The following is a 19556-nucleotide window of genomic DNA, read 5'->3' as shown; positions in this document are numbered from 1 at the left end:
AATAATCCTTGATTTGTTTTTTTTAAACACATTTGATATGTTTTCCAAATTTCACCCTCCTGGGTGACCTTTATTTCAGTGTAGCTGTATAAACGTGTGTGCGTGCGCCAGCCAATCCTGACACAACTGCCTGTTGTGTGTCAGGATTGGCTCTGCCAAGGTAGTAAGCGCTGCATGACGGGTTCTGCCGGACAGAGTATTAAAAAGTAATTTTTAAGTTAAGCATACCGCCATTGAGGTGAGCTGCAAAGAGCTTTTTAGTATCCTGTGTCTTTCAATCATTTCAGTCAAGAAGAAACAAGCTGCTTTACTCTACACTTGTTGTGTACATGCGTCTTCATTGTTTACCAAATAAATGTGAATGCAAGGTACTGATATAGGATCAGTTACGGCACTTTCAGACATATACTCCTTTTATCAATCAGATTAATCTTAGTCACATTAACATTGAAGCATTCACAAGATTTAGAGTGCACAGAACTCTTTTGTATGTCTGTGTGTTGCTGAGCTCACTAAAAACATACCTGTTTTGAATCATCACTGAGGGATTTGAGTTTTCGTAATGCAGAATATTGTTTACCTCCCGTAAACTTGACTGCGAGGGGTAAGGGTGAGCTGCAGGACACTGACACAGAGGACAGAGAGAGAATACAAGCATACACGTACTTTTACCATCACTTTGTGGGTATGCCTGGATGAAGCCGTGAGAATCATTAACCCGAGCCTGTTGATTGACTTGTTTGAAGGTCGTACAGTTACAGGAAATTCAAGTTACGTAATGTGGAAAGAAAAAGAAGTCTCTGGTTATGAAACCAGAAGTGTGTAGGGTTTGTAGTTTGTGCTATTTTTAATTGATGCCGATCAAGATATCAGTCTTTAAAATGCAAAATTACCATAAGCACACACAGAATATGTGGAATAACAGCAGGTTTGTTTGTTTTTTCTGTGGCGGTGGCATATAACCAGTTACCAAATTTAATAACTGATTTTAATGAGAATATCAGTAACCCAGGGAATCTTGGCTGTACGCTTCAATAAACACAAGTTTCAATTTTCTCAATTGGTTTAAAAAATAATTCTGTGGTTCAGTGATTGATGGTTTTACTGTAATAATATTTTTTCTGATTTTGCCCTAACTAATGAAGTTAGTATCTTATGTCTCGTAATTATAAAATGTATTCTGAGCCAGGATTATTTTTCCATGCAAACTACAAATACAATGGAAGCTATGTGAAAGCAAAGTCCTGCAGTGTTAGACTTATCAGTCTGTTTCTTCATGAAGAAAAATAAGAATAAATGCATTTTTATATATTGATGTGTATGTTATGTTTTGTTTTTTTTGCACTAGGATGATGCTCGCCAACTTTTTGCGCTGTCAGGAGCGGCAGAAGAGCAGGGCACCCTGCCAGAGGACCTGTCCAACATCATCCAACGACTGTGGGCTGATGGCGGTGTCCAGAGCTGCTTCACACGGGCCCGAGAGTACCAGCTAAACGACTCTGCAGCCTAGTAAGTGCCTTAATAACCTGGGAGTGGAAAAAAACAAGAAGACATTCGTGGGCGTATCTTGTACTGTAAGGCGTTTAAAAAAAACAAAACAAAAAAACATGTTTAATTAATTTATGAAACCATTCCTTAATCCAGATTTAGAGCTAACGTTTAAAACTACTGCTATAAGTAGGTTAATCCCCAATATCCAAACCTTTTGTTATTTTTGTTCTACTTGTATTTTTTAATTTATTTAATTTACTTTCCATTTGTTTTGCTTTTTTAGTTTGGCCTTTCTTGTTATTAGATTCCTCTTTGTTATGTTTAATATTGTCCTATATTCTCTACTTCATCACATCAAACACTGACAAAGCTTGCGCAGGGAACAGTAATGGTTATTAATATTGAAGACATCAGTGTTTAATTTTATCAGTGGCTTTGCCTTATACGGACAACAGAGTCGAGCTCAGTCTCTCTGCAGGTCTTAATTAGCTCAATGACCCTTATCAGTTAAGTGCCCCATTTGTTGGCTGCATCGCTCTAATCTACTGGTGTAATAATGGGAAGAGAATGAGGTAAATGCGAGACGCTACCGGTGCGAGGTGGTTATCACGTCCACCCTCGGGAGTCTTGGGGAATAGAGAGCATTGTTAACCACTATATCCCTACAAGCTTCAGCAGCAATTAACAGCACTGCTTTCTGTTTAAATAGAAACCCTTCGATAATGACACTTTGATCGATGACACCTCCAGATTGTGCTGTGAGGTTTCAGTGTAGTGCTAAGTGCTTCCAGGTGATATTTAGCATCCAGGGAGAATAATATTGTTCTGTGTTTGTGTTGGCCTGTATAATCATAACATCTCAGTCTCGTGTTCACCGCCCTTGTTATAGCTGAGGGGACCCTGAAACATGCTGCTAACACGGCCTCACATTTAGCACCTCTGGGAGTGGACACTACAGTGTTTCATCATTGCTTTTATAGAGAGCAGAGTGAGTAGGTTGAGGACCAGATGAGTCTGGCACAAGACCATAATCCATATCTGAGCACCTGCTGAGAGGGAGAGAAAGAAAAGGAGGAGATAAAAGAGAAAGAAAATGGCACAGCGCACATTAACCGAGGCCTCTCTTCTATCACACCCTGGATCTGCTCTTCTTCTTCTTCTTCTTTTTGTCTTCATTTTTTTTTTAAAAAGAGGCTTTACCCCTAAGTTTATTACTTTCTCTCATCCACGTCTATATACATAAGCTGGGTCAGTATTGGTCTATCACACATATTTTGCTCTTTGAGTAAAAGATGCTTGGTGTATTTTAGATGTTTTGTCAGTACATCGTTTTCTCAGCAGAACAGCTCCAGCACAAGGCTACAGATCTACTGTAGCCTTGTGCCAGGTGTCTTAAACTTCTGTGTAATAAACGTGACAATATAAAGCCACCAACCTTCCAAAAAACAACTGCAGTTAAGAACCAAATTCTATGAATATACAGGATTTATAAACACAATGATCAAACCAAACACTCTTAAATCTGATGTATGAACACCAAAAGCAGCCTAAACCACTCTCTGGGCTGAGTGGGATTATGATTACACTGTCAGGCATGCTGAATGAGTAGTGGTATGAAAGCTCAAATATTTACACTTGGGTTGTGGTGTTGTTGGAGATTAAATTAAGTTCCAACACTTGCACAGTAACTCTTTTTTTTATGCAGCTGAATACTGCATTAAAAGATGGACAGATTATATGTTCGCCCTGTAGCTCTTTCTGTGTAGTTTATGAGATAAGATGAGATAAACAAAAGACACTGTCCCTTTGTGCTCGTGTCTGTTTAAAGACTAAGATCTCAGTGTCTCAGCAGAATTTTGTATTTGAGCTGCTGATCATACAGCATTATTTTATGATTGCTGAATGTTTGATGAGAAAAAACTTGAGCTTTTACAAACCGCAGGTTGCGACGTTTGCGGCATTTTAAAGCAAGCTTCAAATATTATTTGTAAAACTTTTCAGTTGGTTTAGAGCTATTTTGTGTTACATTTAAGATGCTATTAATTGATCCCCATAGTGAAATTAATTGTCTGCAATTAAAATTCAAGTTAGGAAAAGCCCATTAAGTCCATCTTAAGTATTCGTGACTGTTTTTTTTTTTTGTTTTTTTTGTTTGTTCATTTTTAAATGCGATTGGGTAGATAGAAACTTAAAGGACAAGCAGTCTTGTGGTGTTCTCTGACAGGATGTCAACACATGTAATACGATCATAAATTCGTCTGTGTTTAGACAGCAATGTGCTGCCGGTGCTGTTACTGCCAGCATGAGACATGTCTCACGTCTGTCTCCAGGAACAGATGGGGCTTTGAACCAGAAAGAACATTCTCTCACATCTTACCTCAACAAAGTATCTCAAGATGAAACACCCTTTGTTAGGTTAGAGGAGGATGCTCTAAGGTTGATAAATAGCAATGTGTTTGTATCCTTCCATCAGCTACCTTAATGACCTGGAGAGGATAGCCAAGCCAGACTACATCCCCACACAGCAAGATGTGCTGCGGACTCGAGTCAAGACCACAGGCATTGTGGAAACACATTTCACCTTCAAGGACCTGCACTTCAAGTAAGACTTCTTTTACTGTTTTTCTCGGCTCTTTAAGCTAATTTTATGAAACAAAATTCAAAATTTAAAAAAGATACATTAGGCTGTAACCTGTAACTTTTTTTTGCTTTTCCCCCCAACTGTTTAAACATCAAAAGTGAATAATTGTTTAAGCATGCTAACTAAAAGACATGGATTTGATGAGTCAGGAATTTAACATTTATCTAATAATACAGTTAATCATAGAGCATGAGACGCATCACCTTTACATTTTACCCCTCAGCTATAAACGGATGATGGGGTTTGTCGTCAAACCGCTGGGCAGGCGGGCAGGTGGATATGCAAGTTTGCAAATGTGATAACTCAAAAAATGAGGCAATGTAGACGTTTGAAATTGATACCTTGGGTGCAGCTGCTGAAGGTCGGACGAGTTCGAATCCTGGTGACCTTGACATCGAGGTCAAGTTTTAAGACAATCTTGTAAATGCAGGATTTTTAAATTGATACCATAGGTGTGTGTGTATTAGTAGGCTGAGGGGTAGTGCTGCATTTTTGTGATTGCTCTGAGCATTCTTACTTACATATTGATAACATTAAATTATGAATGTGAACAAAAAATGACTGAACAAAAGCACTGCAGTCTAATCTGATCTTCCAGGCTTTATAATGTCACTTTAAGCTCTATTTAATTAATATGCACATAAAAACGCCTTTCTCAGAAAATGATGCTTTACTGCTTTGACTACAAGTTGTCATCGAAAGGTTCTGTGTAGAGGTCCATAAAGTGTTGGATGCATGTCACACTGAAAATCTTGTGTTCCCGAGGACCATTTTCAGCTGCTATTTAATTATTTAGCTTTTTCAGTTGTTATAATGCAAATGAAGTAACTGTGAATGATTCCTCACTGATAAAGGCTTAAGTCAAGTAATGATGAGGTCATGTATATATGATGATATACATGACCTCAAAGAGTTTGGGCTCCACTACTTCTAGTAACTTTTTGAATATTGCCAAAGCAGCCAAGAAAGTGTGTTTATGGGCTTATGAATCATGCTTTTATATTTGCACTGTAACTGTTGTGGCTTCTTTGCAGCACACAATGTTTCTTCTTTACTGAAAGTCATAAAATTCTCAGAAAGGAAAACATTTATTTATTTTCCAGTTTGCAGAGCAGTTGCTCATTTGAACAATTGAGGCCATTATTATTAGTATTAGTATTATTTAACAGCTCATGCCATCCATTACTGTACTGTAATGTCACATTTCTACTTACGATTCATAGGGTAAAAAAAAAAGAGGGGAAAACCTTCAGTGATGAGCAAAGATCGATATCAGTGATTGCGAGTAAACTGTGGGAACGTGTGAGATTTTAGTGACTGAATGGTTGCCATTGCAGGATTATACACATCAGTGGAATAATTGCAGGAATGCAAACTGTTGCTGTTTTGGAAATTTGAACACTGATTTCTAGCCATGCTTCTCAGAAATGTTTTTGTTTGTGATTATTGCTAGTGGTGTTACCCCCATTGCTATAACCACACACAACCACATTATACTTCATATCTGATGCGCACAGTAGTCAAACAACAGGGGAAAGTATTTGTAAAATATTCAACACCTCTTCACTCAGTTTACTGTAAATAAGCGTGTCAGTGTGTGGCTCCCATGTGGAAGGCGTCACATCGTGTCTCGATATATAAAGTAATCCTTTGTAAAGGACATTAACCAAATCCATGCAGACGTGTTTACCTAATCCAGTCTCTTTCGTGCTGGAGTGTATGATATATATGACTTATGTGAGCAGTGCTGTGGATGAGCACACTGGTGGGGTAAACAGTGTAAAGTGTGTCACTGTTCTAAAGATCCCTGCTTCAGTCGGCACAAAGCTGGCCGTTTTGGGAGAGCCAAAGTGCTGCGTAGTGAATCAAATTCTGCTCAGCAGGAAGAATACTGTCATAATATGAGTATTGCTTTAAAATGTCACAAACGGTCAACTATATCTTCTGAGAAGCTGAAAAGAAGGAATATTGAGTCTGGCACAGTCGAGATGAGCATCCTCGCTCGTGCATCCAAGTCCTCTCCATCTTCATGAATAAATTATACATAATCTGAGTGAGAAACCTCCAGCTGCACTGTGCTGAAATGCCTTCAGGAGGCAGGGAAATGCAGAGGCCTGAAGAGAGGCAGAAGTGGGAAACTAGGTCGAGAGACCTAAAAATGTTTCCTTCATTGCTGAGTCCCATCCACCTCATAGGAATATGTTTACACTGCGTTTGTTTGTACAGGATGTTTGATGTTGGAGGCCAGCGGTCAGAAAGGAAGAAGTGGATCCACTGCTTTGAGGGAGTCACAGCCATCATCTTCTGTGTAGCCATGAGTGCTTATGATCTGGTCCTAGCTGAGGATGAAGAGATGGTGAGTAAACACTTAGAAAACAGTTGCTGAACTTCACATTGGAGTCCAGTCCCAAGAAAATGAAAAGAACTGGAAGGAGGGCCGAGGTTTCAGTGAATTCATTTGTGTGGTCTCGTAGTGTTCTCTAATAATCTCTTTATCTCCGCATTTGTGCCCGGCCCACCCAGAACCGGATGCATGAAAGCATGAAGCTCTTTGACTCAATCTGCAACAACAAGTGGTTCACAGAGACGTCCATCATCCTGTTCCTCAACAAGAAGGACCTGTTTCAGGAGAAGATTGCTCACAGCCCTTTGACCATCTGCTTCCCTGAGTACACTGGTATGTATGACTGCCTCAGTACAAACACAATCATAAACACATTTGTCATTGTGTTTATTCTTTATAGCAAGCCCAGTGATAACGTTGCAACTGTGTAGAATGATAAACACGAAAAACCTGTTTTGAGACTTGTTTTCACTTGCCAACCTGTATTTTTCATGAAATCATGAAACAAAATCTAGCCCCACTTTGTATTTCTTGTGCATTATCAGTCAATTCATGTGTCAGAAATGAGCAACTTTTTAGAAAACAAAATCTGAAGGTGTTTTTACAACACTTTCCCAAAATCTTCTTTAAATCTTCTGGATGCAAATTATACTCCCCTCCTCCCCACTTGCTTTCCACTAAGCCAGAAATGAGCGTACTGTTTTGGCACAAGAAAGGTGCCCCCATTTTTAATGAAAATATGAAATTTAAAAGATTCACATCGGTACAGTGTAAGCAAATGCACTCCATGTGTCCTTCCTGCTGCGTGCTCTAATCAGGAAAATCCTTCACCTGAGAACTCTTTAGAAGCAGGCAGTAAACTCTCGTCTGCTACATGTGAGAAAGGAAAAGTGCAAACAACATTCCTCGGGGTCCTTAAGTAAAACGGGGGTTTCTTTGACTTAAATGTAACAGACTGCCCATGCATAAAGGTGCAAGTTGCAACTACGTGCACAACTACAATGCAGGATAAGGAAATAATAATACTTGATTTGTAGGAATTGCTGGAAAAGAGTTGATTTGGATGAGTGCCAAGTGAAACTGTCTCTGCCTATCAGCAAAAAGATTTGACTTCTTTTCCACACTGATTAAGCTCTCCTGAAACTTTTCTCAGGCCCCAACACGTACGAGGAGGCCCAGACTTACATCCAGACCAAATTTGAGGATCTGAACAAGAAGAAGGACACCAAGGAAATCTACACCCACTTCACCTGCGCCACTGACACCAAGAACGTGCAGTTTGTGTTTGATGCCGTCACCGATGTCATCATCAAGAACAACCTGAAGGACTGTGGCCTTTTCTGAAAATCAGTCTGAGAGTCGAGGTGAGTCAAAAGAAGAAAGGACTTGAAGTCACTAAGAGCCATGTGGATTCATAAACCAAAGTGACTGAGATATTTTTGTTTGTTTTCTGTGTTTCTGTTAGGATTACTTGAACCGCTCTGACCATAGCGATGGGGGATTATACACGGATCATGAATGACTGCACTGGCCAACCACGATTTATGCTTTGATCTGCTTTTTAAAAAGACACCTAAGAGACTGAAAACCCGACGAGCCTTGCAGATTTTCAACAATTGCTGATCCAGTTGCTCGTGTTATTAACTCTTTGGGCTATGACCACAAAAATCAACATCTATTTTATTGTTTTTCTTTATTTTCAATTACTAGAGGAGGGGAAATGTTTTCTTTTGCATATATATATATATATGCATTCATTTTACTTTTAGAAATTCCAATGTGCAAATTATTAACCTTTTAATCACATGATGCTTATTTTTTAAGAGCTGAAGCACAGGCATGGACATAAAATATGATTCATAAAAAAGTGCTTTTGTTATAATGTTTACATCAGTTCATCATTCATAGCAAAAAGTATATATTCTGCATGACTCAACTTGGCAAATATTAGCTCTGTAATCCACACAAAGTATGTAACATTCCAACAAAAACAAAAAAAATAGGAAAAAAAATTAAAAAGCTAAAAAAGAAAAAATGGCTTCACCTGCTGGGGGGGAAATTGTGGCTCAATTCTAAACAATATTTAAAGTATGTGTGTACCTAACATTCTTTCACTTTTATAGTATCATTTCCATGTCTGTTGCAGTATATTTGTGCCTTGACTTCTGTTTACAACCATTTCTTAGAAATGCTTTCAGAACTGTTTGACCTACTGTGCTCTGCTGCCTAGAATCTCTGAGTAGTATTGTGATTGTTAATGAGAGACAAAAATCTAATTCCGTAAAGAGGTTAGTGTTTTTGGTAAATAATAAAATGCTTTAAAAATTCCTTTATGATTTAATTTAAATAAAAGTAGACATCACCAGACTCGGTATATTGGGGTTTCCTGTCTGTTGTGTTACATTAATATTGCTGCCAGTTCATGTTTCAGGTGATAACTGAATAAAATGTTCACTGAGAGCTTTGATACTATATTTTTTTGTAAATTTGTACAGATGATTCAAACAAAGGGTTGATGGTTTTACACCAGTAAAATAACCGAAGGGTTGTTTTTAATATCATGGCTAAGCAGGTTTTGATTAGATGGTTTCAGCCACGGAGGAAGAACTAAACTCCAGTAATACATATCTTTGTGTTCATCAAGCAAAGAATGCTCCTGGCCTTAAATTCTCCACAGATGACTGACTTTAGCATTAGAGCAGCTGATCAAAAGCTGGCAAATGTAGTGAACTGTAACACAGCTACAGTACTGTGCAAAAGTCTTGAACCACCCCCCTTTGTTTTGCTTCCAAGGTGACTAATTTGTAATTTTTCTTTTTAGGTGCGCTTGATTAAATAGTTCTCCGGGCTTTGGGGCTTTCTGGAGGTCTTTCAAAGTTTTCATTTGCACATTTGGCTGTTTTTTGTTTGTTTGTTTTTTTCATTCCAGTCTTTGTCACTGACTAATTTTCAGAGGATTTTTTTTAACACCGACCAATGAATTATTCAAGCAGTAAATTCAAGGTATCAACCAGTGTTGTGTCTACACAGCCAGTGGTGTTGGGGATCTTGTCAAAATTGTGACGCAATTATGAACAGAGGAAAATGCCATCAGATTTTAACCCACTGTGCAATATCATCTGGAAAGTGTCGTACTGGGATTGGCTTCTTTTTTCAGCATGACAGTGATCCCACATCTGGTAAAAGATTACCTGGTTAGAAAATATGTGTAACTATTGGTTATGGATTGGCCTCCTCAGAGCCCGGACCTCAATTACTCTGAACCAGTGTGTGCTCGTCTTGACAAAGAACAACAAAAGCAGCCAACATCTAAAAAATAGCTTTGAATGTCCTTCAAGTAGCCTGCAAAACATTTCCTGAAGACTACTTACAGAAATTGCAAGAAAGCTTGACCAAGAGAGCTCAGGCTGTGTTGAAAAATAAACCAAAGAATGATTTTTAAGCTTGTTGGAAGATGAACTGATGTACTGTATTTATAGGTTTCTAATCACAAAAATCGCTGCACCCATTTCCCAAACAAAATACAAAGAAACGAGGGGTTACAGTACTTTTGCACAGTAATGTGTACAACAGTCAGTGTTGGTAAACATGCATCTGTTTGGCATAAGCTACTCCTTATATTAGACCAAAAAAGACTAAAGGAGTGCTGCATTAGCCCTTTAAAACCTGAACCATGAAATAATTGCCAGAAAGCCAGGAGTTTATGGAACAGTCTGACAAATTTGTTTTAAAAATTAATTACATTTTTATTGCCATGAGTTTTCATTTTTATCGTATTTGCTACATCTGCCTTTATTTAAAAAAAAAAAAAAAAAAGCTGAAAAATTTATTGTTCTATTAATTTAGATTTTTCAGGAGGAAAATCTCGCTGATGTCGTAGAAGTCTCAAAAACAAAAATCTGCGCGTCTCATATAAAACACTAGGCGTTCACGGGTTAAACACAAGTGTTAAAAAGTGTTTTGCTTGTGCTTGATGTTTCTTTTCATTTACAGGAGGAAGACTTCTTAATTTGAAAGTAAGAGACCTGCTATATACAGCTTTTTATTGCTTCAATAATGTCTTCTGTTTGATGCGAGAGGCATGCACGAATTTTAAAAACACTGAGACTGCCATCTGGTGGACACATGCATATAGAGATAATAGCTGATCAACAAATATTTACAGACTATTCAACTTTTTTGGTCAGTCTCTAACAAAACTATCACCACCAAAAGCATTTAACACTGTCAGGAAACAGAAAACGTCTCGTTGCAGCTGTTCTTGCTATATAGCATATATAGTACATTTCGATTGTAGCTTCTACAGGGGAAACTATAGAAGCAGATGAGACTGTTTTGGAGAAAAGGTTTACATTGTACTTTGCAGGTCTAGAGAAATATGTTGCGTCTTAAAAACCACACAGTCAGATGCATCTGCTATTTATTGAAAACTGACTGCATAAACACTTCACCACTCAGATTTTTTGATTAGCAAATGGCAGCGGCAACGTTCAGTTTACCTGGACATGAAAATGCCTGGGATATTGTTATTGTTATTGATGAGCGTGATAAGGTGGGAATAGAAAACAGCAAAAAGTTCACATTAGCTTGTGGCATACTAATAATACAGTCTTACCAAAGCTGTGACTTCCTCCTGAAATGATCCTTCAGGAGGAAATTGTGACAAAGCTTGTTAGACTTTTTATGGCCTATAAAGCACATATATAATAATACTGACATTCATAATGCTATATTGCATATTTGCATTGCTGTAGGTTTAGTAAAGGAATCTATTATTGACAGGGGTGGTAATGTAAAAATGCTTGTTAGCTGCATGCAGAAAAATCCGCATGACCCTTTGGTACTCTTCAAGCCAGTTTCCCTTGCAAAGTATTTTCTCCAGAGGGCGCTCCGGTTCTGTTAATTGAAGACAGGGTGAAGTCTCAGGCACACAGTAGGTCCTTTAATCATCAGGTATGATGTCAAAGTCTCTGTGCAGTCACCAGTTATTTCAGTTTTATTTTAAGTGCTCATCCGTTGCAAATGCTCATATGCTACTTAATGTTGGATTGCTCCCCAACTGTCTGGATGAATCCGTCATTCAGATTTGCATAGACATCTATTCACGAAATGTAAACGGCAGGTGAGGTGTTAAATGACTGATCGGTGCATTTACATTTTGAATCTTTTGTTGTCACTCTGATCCAATGATTTACAACCAGCCAGCAGCAGGAAGAGAGATTTCCTTCCTCTTTGGGAATTATAAAGAACCACAAAATAACTGTGAACTTGTGGGCTGAACATTTATGATGGAAACAATGGCTGGGAAATTATTTGAACACGCACACACACACGCACATCACCAAATCTCGACTGATCTTGCCATCTTAGAGTTTGTTTTCTGGCTCTCTGACTTTTCTATGTCACACACAATAAGAGTATATATGAATCATCCTCACCCCATAAAGACCAAGAAAAGCTAACTTAACAGTGCATATTAGGCCATACAAGAATAAAATGAATGATTTTGTACCCAGAAGTGAAACAAGAAGTTCGTCTTAGCCTTTTTTAAAGAATAAAACTACACATTTCCTAAAGCTTGAAAAAAAAACTGTATTGTGTGTTTGTGATGTTTTATATATGACTTTAGGCCATTTTAGCAGATGTTTTGATTATTTTTATATATAGCTTTCTGTTTTAATCTGCTAAGATCAACATCTGGTTAAATTAAGTGTCCCCCTGATCTTTGAACAACAACTTTAAGCACTTGCATGTAGCTCAGGTTTAAAATAAAAGAATTTGGAAAGCCTCCAGCAGGACCTAAAAGTGAATTAAAAGTTTATCTTGTGTGCCCTGACTCAGTTACTCAAGCAGCTTCCATAATGAACATAAATCCTAAAACATTTGAGATTTGAAATGACAGGAGAAAACTGAGCATAGGCAATGGGATGACTATAATGAAGATAATAAGCAGTTCATCTCTGGTCTGATTGGGGATAGTCAGATTTGCTTAAGTATCAGCTTGTACAATAAGTCAGTCCATTAGGTATTTAGGAGAGCAGCATTGCTCTGCCTGTGCAGAAAAATAATCACAGTTCCATTTAAAGCACAGTGCAGTTAATTACTTAATTCATCCTGTAAAGTGTATGGGATGTGTGGTGGACACAGAAGGACTCTTAAGGGGAACCACTGATAATGGGAGTCTTTTGAAGTCACTAATTTTGGGGGGAAACAAATAATTCCCATTGCTAAAAGCCTGGCGTTCTTTAAAACCTACAGGTTGCACTCAGATAGTAGCCTATAAAATGAACCATTTACAGTCTTGTGAGGATTAGATTGTCAGGACAATTCACTTTTTTCTGGATGGCAGATTCAGAGCCACACACGCACACAAACACAGGTAGATAGATTCATGCACAAAGCCAAGTTTTCGTATAAATCTAACTCTGGAACAGGTAAACTGGCTCCGTTATTCTGAGGCTTGCTGTGAGCACTAATCTGCACATGAACAGTGGGCCATCAGGATCATTCCCCAAAGACCAACAACTTAATGCATGCCTTAGCCCATTGGATTTGCATACGCATTATTTTGAATGGAAGGTGGGGTGCCAAATGACTGTTGTGGTGGTGGCATGCAGTTACATTTACACTCGGGCACTTACTTTGCTTCTGAATAAATGGATGAGAGTGCAATGAGCCACCAATTGAACAAGCACCACAAAAATTAGAAGTAATCTGAAAAAGAGCGCTAAGGTTTGGATTAAAACACTCATGTGGGAAAGAAAAAGGGGCTAGGAAAGGAAACACAGTGAAAAGTGTTTGATTACGTATAAATGCATCACAGGGGATATGAAGCAGTCAGTCAGTCGCAGTCAAAAAGAAAGAAAGTTTTTTTTTTTTACCATCTGATAAGTTAGGGGTTTGCTCTGACAAAAAAACCAGAAGCTTCTTAAAACTTCTACTATTTACAGTTTTGTTTAGTTTGTTTTTCTGAAGCCAGAAAGCGATTTTATGATCGCATTTTCAACAAAATAAGTGAATTAAAATGAAGTAAAAGCTGAATTATTATTATTATTTCTGGGAGCGATAGAAAGAAAGACTTTTCATATCTCTCATAATCTCATAACATCATTTATAAATGCTACAGGCCCACTAAAGTAATCTCTAGGTCTGGGTTAAATCTTCCCAGGTCTTTGCGTTCAAACATTACACGACAACGGTGTTTTATGATGAAGGGTATGTTTAAAAAAATCTGAATTGAGTTGTGGGGGTGCTATTCTACAGAAGTATCTTTTTTTCTCTCCTGCTGTTTTGCAAATGAGCTCTGCGGGCATCCTGCGCCCTGATTGGCTCATTCAGACACGAGTGGTTGTAACTGGCTGCAGAGCGCGGAGCTGTAAAAGGAGGCCAAGGGGGCTGAAATTTTCACTCAGCATATCAAGCGACTGGAGCCGAAAGGGCTGACTCCTTACTGGGGACACTAAATCCCGCGACTGCTTTGAACGAATCGGGACAATTTTCTCTTAATGGGACGAAGCTGTCACGTTCAAGGTAAGCGCTGTGTAGCCTAAACTCTTGTTATTATATACTTTCATGAAGTGTTATTTATTAGTTATGAGGGGTTTCATGTCTGTGGGGCGCTGCATTAAATCCACTCCATCATTTTCTTTCTTGCAGATATAAAGTTTTACAGATGAAAGGAAAAGAGATGGTAAGTTTGCTTTATATTAATTTTATTATAAAAGTGTAAACCCCGAAACCATTGTAGTATATTCTGAATAGGCTAGTAGAGTCAGTCTTTCCACGCGTGGAACATGTTAAATCGTGGGTTTTGCACATAGCATTGGTTTCCCCTAACAATGATAAGAGTTCATTCTGTCCTCACATAAAAACAAGGTTAAGTTTAACTGTTTACCAGACATTCACTGTTTTCATCAACTGGGACGTTGCTTGATTTCCGTGATAGAACATGTTGTCCGATACTTCATATAGGCTACCTGCTGATAATCCTCCTGTGCACGTTCCTTACTTCCTTACGTTTTGTGCAGCAGCTTGCAGAGTTATGATAAAAAGCAAAATGGGGGCAGAAGGTCTTGCAACAGGGTCAAATTCTGCAGTAGACTAGGAGATGAGAGGTCATAGAGGTTCAGAGGTTACTGTATTGACAAGAATCCTGCAATTACCTTGCAGTTGTGGTGGCGGGTATTGGACTGTGTCAGGTTTCCTCCTGTACTGCTTCTCCTTTCATAGGATTATGAATTAAAGTGGGTTTAAAAAAAGGAGACCCCACTTTTCCTTTTTTGCTACTCCATCACCTCTTGTTTAAGTTTGAGTGAGCCACCAGTGTCCACTGGCTGATTCTGACCAATCCGCTCCTTGAGTCAGAGAGGAAGCAGGAGTATTACCCTGGTAAAATTAATATGCAGGCATGTTGCACCCTTAAAGAGACAGGACCCCTGTAGCTAAGCCGAAATCACCTTTTTGTGTGCAGGTCGCTTCACTTTGGGCAGGACGTCTTTTTCTCTCTCTGGAATAACATTTGTCTGGGTTGTCAGTTGAATCATTTCTGAGTCAATGAAATTAGGGCGTTCACTCTAGTTGTTGGTGTGGTTCAGTGAATTAACGGACAAACATATAGCCTTTGTTTTTGAAATTGGCTTCTTGAAGAACTGCACTCTTTGAACAGCAGGTCAGCTGACCTTAAAGATTACAATAGGAAAAGATGTTCTTTCATAGGCTGAAATGTACTCCAAGCAAGTTTGAACATGTCCCAAAAGTAGTCCCTGTTCCTACCTTTACCCAGCACTCCATTTAAAAAGGATTAATGATTATCAGTCATCTTCTTTTGTTAGCTTTATTCATGCTCCATATCATATGACTTATTGCCAACTTCTTAACACTCTTTGTCTTTTCTTTGCAGCTTTGCCTAAGTGACTCCGGTGACTGCCTACGGGAGCAGATGCAGTATATGATGAGGTCACTGCAAGATTTAAAACAACCTTGGAAAAGCTGCCCTGCAGCCAGGCGCCCCCTTGCTCCCATCAGCGCTCAACTCCCAGCCTTAGTCCAACACTCGGCACTGGCACGCGCTTGTCAGCAGCGAGCTTTGCAACGGGAGCAACGCGCACGCCTGCGGATGTCTGATGCCAGCACAGCCAGTACCTACGACTCTGCCTGCTGCCTGGCGAGTCCTCTGGAAGAGGATGAGGACGACTCCAGCAGCCGGTTTGGGTTCAGGCTGAGCACGGCCTCTCCCAGCAGTCACAAGAGTCTGGAGTTTGATTCAGGCTACTCCGAGGCCTCGTGGCAGGATGATGGAGTATATCTGAGGAGGACCAGGAATGTGCGGGTGTCATCTTCAGCCTGCATGCGCACACAAAGATTGCCAAGCGGACGTATTCGCCCCAAATCCACCTCCGACGTTTGTCTGGAGACATGGACATCATTTGAGGCCAGTGACCCAGAGGACTGGACAAACTCTTTATTGACCAGAGGGCGCAACCGCCAACCTCTGGTTTTAGGTGACAACAGCTTTGCAGATCTCATACAGAACTGGATGGACTTGCCAGAATGTCCAGAGCCTACCAACCTGAAGCCAACTTCAAGGCCTAGGCTGGGAAAAGCCTTCTTCGTCAATATGAGGAGGAAACTAGTTGGACTGTCTAAGAGTGTGGAGGACAAAGTGAGGATGAGATCCACTGAATCTCAGATTAACAGAACTGACAATGCTGCAAAACGTCTGTCCTGTCCGGTTGTGGCAGCACAGTCCAAAGTTCCGTTTTTCCACCAGTCGCACGCGTGCATTAATGAGCTTGATGCGGACTTCTACCGCTTTGCAGCTCTCATGAAGTCAGGCAGCCGGCAGCCTATAATCTGCAAAAATATTATCAGCTACATCTGACATCCATTTTCGTGTGGAGCCATTTACAGACTGAACAATCCTCAGAGTCACTTTATTTTTATATGACTGTTTCCCATTTTTAATATGCTGAAAATAAAGAAGTTATAAAAACCCAAACTCTACCTGCTCTTATGTATACCTTTCATTGGTTATTTTAAATTCCCAGAGACATTTGGAACACATTCTGCCATCATTATCTCAGTTTCCTTACACTGATAATAAATCTCCACAGTCTGGTCGGTTAAAGGACGCTTTAAGCGTCCTCTCCTATAAAGCAAATGAATGTGGTTTCATTTATTTTCATTAGAAATGGGCACATGAGATGGTGGTTGTAGATGGATGGTTCAGTGTAACTGGGGTATAATAAAAAAAAAAGATAAATTGATAGCGTGTAGGAAGCGCAGAGCTATAGTCATTCCAGTACTTTGTTAGATACCATGGGACTCATGTTCTTACTCAACAAAAAGTTGAATCCATTAGAGAGGCTTTAACCAGGACAACAAAGTTATTTACAGGCCAGAATCAGAGGCTGTATCAACAGAGTGCTGTGTTCCCAATGAGGTAATTCCCCATGTGTCTGCAGTAAAAGGTGAGAGGAGGCGAAGCAGCTGGCTGCAGATGGTGCACACATTTATTCTCTTTGCTTTATGAAGAACGTCTCGCTAATAGCTCCCTGCCTCATTTAACCTGGGCTCTGCTCTTACTGTGGTCCAGCCTTACAGGTGGTACCAACTCATCCACACACTTTACTTAATGGTATACTTAATCTTGTGCTCACCAAGCAAAGGGAGAAAAATGCTGAGTGGCATATGCACCAAGATAAGCTAACAATCACTTCACCTTTGCCTTTACAAATTCACTTTGCTCATCAATTCAGAGGAGAAACTACACCAGACCATATAAAGATAAAGAATTTTCCCCCAATGGGATTTCCCATGCTCTCTGCTGCAGCCAGACTCACCAATCATGCCTGATATCAAGGACAGGGGAGGAGAGGAGAGAAAGATGGCTCTAACTGGGCGCTGTTTGTCTTGGCCTGTTTATCAAGGTCTCCTGATGGAATGTCACTGAGGGCTTACTGCAGAGCACTCACTGGGGATAAAATGAGCTCTTATCATGAAGCAGTTACAATATTCACATGATAGTTTCTAAAAGGCAGCTAAACAGAGCGTCTTTGTGAAGAGAATCTCAGCAAATCGTCTGGGTGTGCTCTTTTTCTCTGGTTCTTCCTTGAGCTCATTATATTTAAGGCGCATGTTAGTTTCCAGTGGGAATGAGAGAAAAGGACACAAGAAACAATGAATCCAACACATTAATCACCTCAATGGCATTTTGCCTACTGAACATATCCCACTACATGCAGTAGATGTGAAAGCAGGAGCATCTTTTATAGCTATTTACAGGCCAGAACCAGTTTCAGCAGATGGCTGCCCGAGCCTGATTCTTTCACACGTTTCTTCCTGTTAAACAGAGAGTTTTTCTTTCCCGCTGTTGCTAAGGGCTTGTTCATAGGGGGTCGTTTAAATGTTGGGGTTTTCTCTGTATTAGTGTAGGATCTTTACCGATCTTTACCGATGTAGCTAAGAACTATGTGTCATTACCCATCCAGCTGATTCCACTGCCTCCTTCTGAAAGCACGTAAAGGCTTTAGAGGAGCACGTTCACTGGGCACAGAGGTGAGGTTGCTTAAGGAGTAGAAGGTCCTTTTAAAATGACTCCAGTTTCAACAGAATGGCTGCCACCCACATTCTGCTTAGAGCAAGTTCAACTCTGTTACTAACAGTTGTCGTAAACAACATTCATGAACTTGGCACATGAGATGATCTGAGGCAGATCTGTTGAAGCATCGCACGCTTACAGGGTGGCCCAGTCTAACAGAGTGGACACAAAACATATTTCCTGCTAATTAAAAGTTTAGCTGGGAATTTTAGTCCTGGTCCTCACCGGGAGCTTCGGTGCCAGCATGAAATCATGTTCACGAATGTAATCATGTAATTATCACGTTAGTAAATAAAAGGAGTAGATGGATGAGGTGACAAAATTTGCCAAACTCCTCAGCCGTGTAATTTTTTTGTGTTGCCATACACACAAGCTCATGTGAGCGCTAAAATCTACATTGTAACCAGACAATTTTGTTTTTCAGCACGGTTTGCTCTTTTAGTCTTTCTGTGCTCTCAGGGGTGGAAGTTTCTACTGCTGATGCTGGCTGGTCTGTAGGGCCAGTAATTAAACTTCTGACCATCAAATTGCAGGTAAAATCTTTGAAAGGTTACTGGCCATTTAGTGCTTGTCCTGGGCGTAGGCAGGATTATGAAAACAGTAGCTGTCCAGTAACAAGACGTAGAACAAGTAGGGCTTCTCAGTTTCCTGTAGCACCAGTGACTATTGTTTTCTGAAAATACAACAAAGGGAAAAATCTAGCAACGTACAATTTCTTTCATTTTCTTTTTAGTTCTGTTGAAGAAGAATTTTTCTAGTAATTTACTTTTCAGATAGTTTAGAACAGAGAGTTGGTGTTTTTACCTTGTACATCAAACTCCTGTTGACAGTTATGTAGATCCAAGTGAATCAGTGTTACTTGGAAATAGAAAAATTAAATAGCATAATCTGGCAATTTATTTCCATTTTACAGTGGGTAAACCCCCAGGTAACCACTACCTACCCTTGGAGTGGATCAGGAAACTTGTGTTCATGGCATCAAAATGCTGGGATATCGGATGACAGTAATATATATGACATTAATAAAACTAATGTTGATGATTTACACTGGATTCTGAAGGAATTCCAAAGGACTGACTCACTGAGCTGTTTGGGCTACCAACAGTTTCTGGATTCCATGTTTCAGAGAAACAGAAAGTGCAACATCACTGATTCCTTTAGGGGAAAAAACTTTAACTGTCTTAACTTAACTCATCAGGACTGGGACAGGAAGTCTATCTATCTATCTATCTATCTATCTATCTATCTATCTATCTATCTATCTATCTATCTATCTATCTATCTATCTATCTATCTATCTATCTATCTATCTATCTATCTATCTATCTATCTATCTATCTATCTGTCTGTCTGTCTGTCTGTCTGTCTGTCTGTCTGTCTGTCTGTCTGTCTGTCTGTCTGTCTGTCTGTCTGTCTGTCTGTCGACTTGATATAGGTAATTGAAATATATATTCAGTCTAATTTCAAGTCCATGAGAACTT

At 39.5% G+C, this 19556-nt stretch overlaps 2 protein-coding genes across 2 annotated transcripts in view; both read left to right on the top strand.

Moving 5' to 3' along the window:
• The window catches only part of LOC101487808 (guanine nucleotide-binding protein G(i) subunit alpha-2), a 61127-nt gene extending 52191 nt beyond the window's left edge, over positions 1–8936 (top strand). Inside the window, exons 4-9 of the mRNA XM_004544844.3 lie at positions 1349–1509; positions 3965–4093; positions 6359–6488; positions 6656–6809; positions 7630–7840; positions 7942–8936. Coding sequence (XP_004544901.1) covers positions 1349–1509; positions 3965–4093; positions 6359–6488; positions 6656–6809; positions 7630–7820 — 765 coding nt within the window. The 3' untranslated portion in view covers positions 7821–7840; positions 7942–8936. The remainder of the gene's footprint in view (positions 1–1348; positions 1510–3964; positions 4094–6358; positions 6489–6655; positions 6810–7629; positions 7841–7941) is intronic.
• Positions 8937–13848: 4912 nt separating this feature from the next.
• On the top strand, positions 13849–16473 carry LOC101488081 (PAK4-inhibitor inka2). Its single transcript, XM_004544845.3, has 3 exons — positions 13849–14006; positions 14133–14166; positions 15376–16473. Exons 2-3 carry the CDS (start codon positions 14149–14151, stop codon positions 16354–16356), a joined length of 999 nt encoding a protein of 332 aa, XP_004544902.1. The 5' UTR covers positions 13849–14006; positions 14133–14148; the 3' UTR covers positions 16357–16473.
• Positions 16474–19556: the final 3083 nt, after the last annotated feature.

The sequence above is a fragment of the Maylandia zebra genome, linkage group LG5 (assembly GCF_041146795.1).
Source record: "Maylandia zebra isolate NMK-2024a linkage group LG5, Mzebra_GT3a, whole genome shotgun sequence".
NCBI lineage: Eukaryota > Metazoa > Chordata > Actinopteri > Cichliformes > Cichlidae > Maylandia > Maylandia zebra.
Note: the sequence above shows the minus strand (reverse complement) of the source record. Positions and strands in the feature narration are given on the sequence as shown.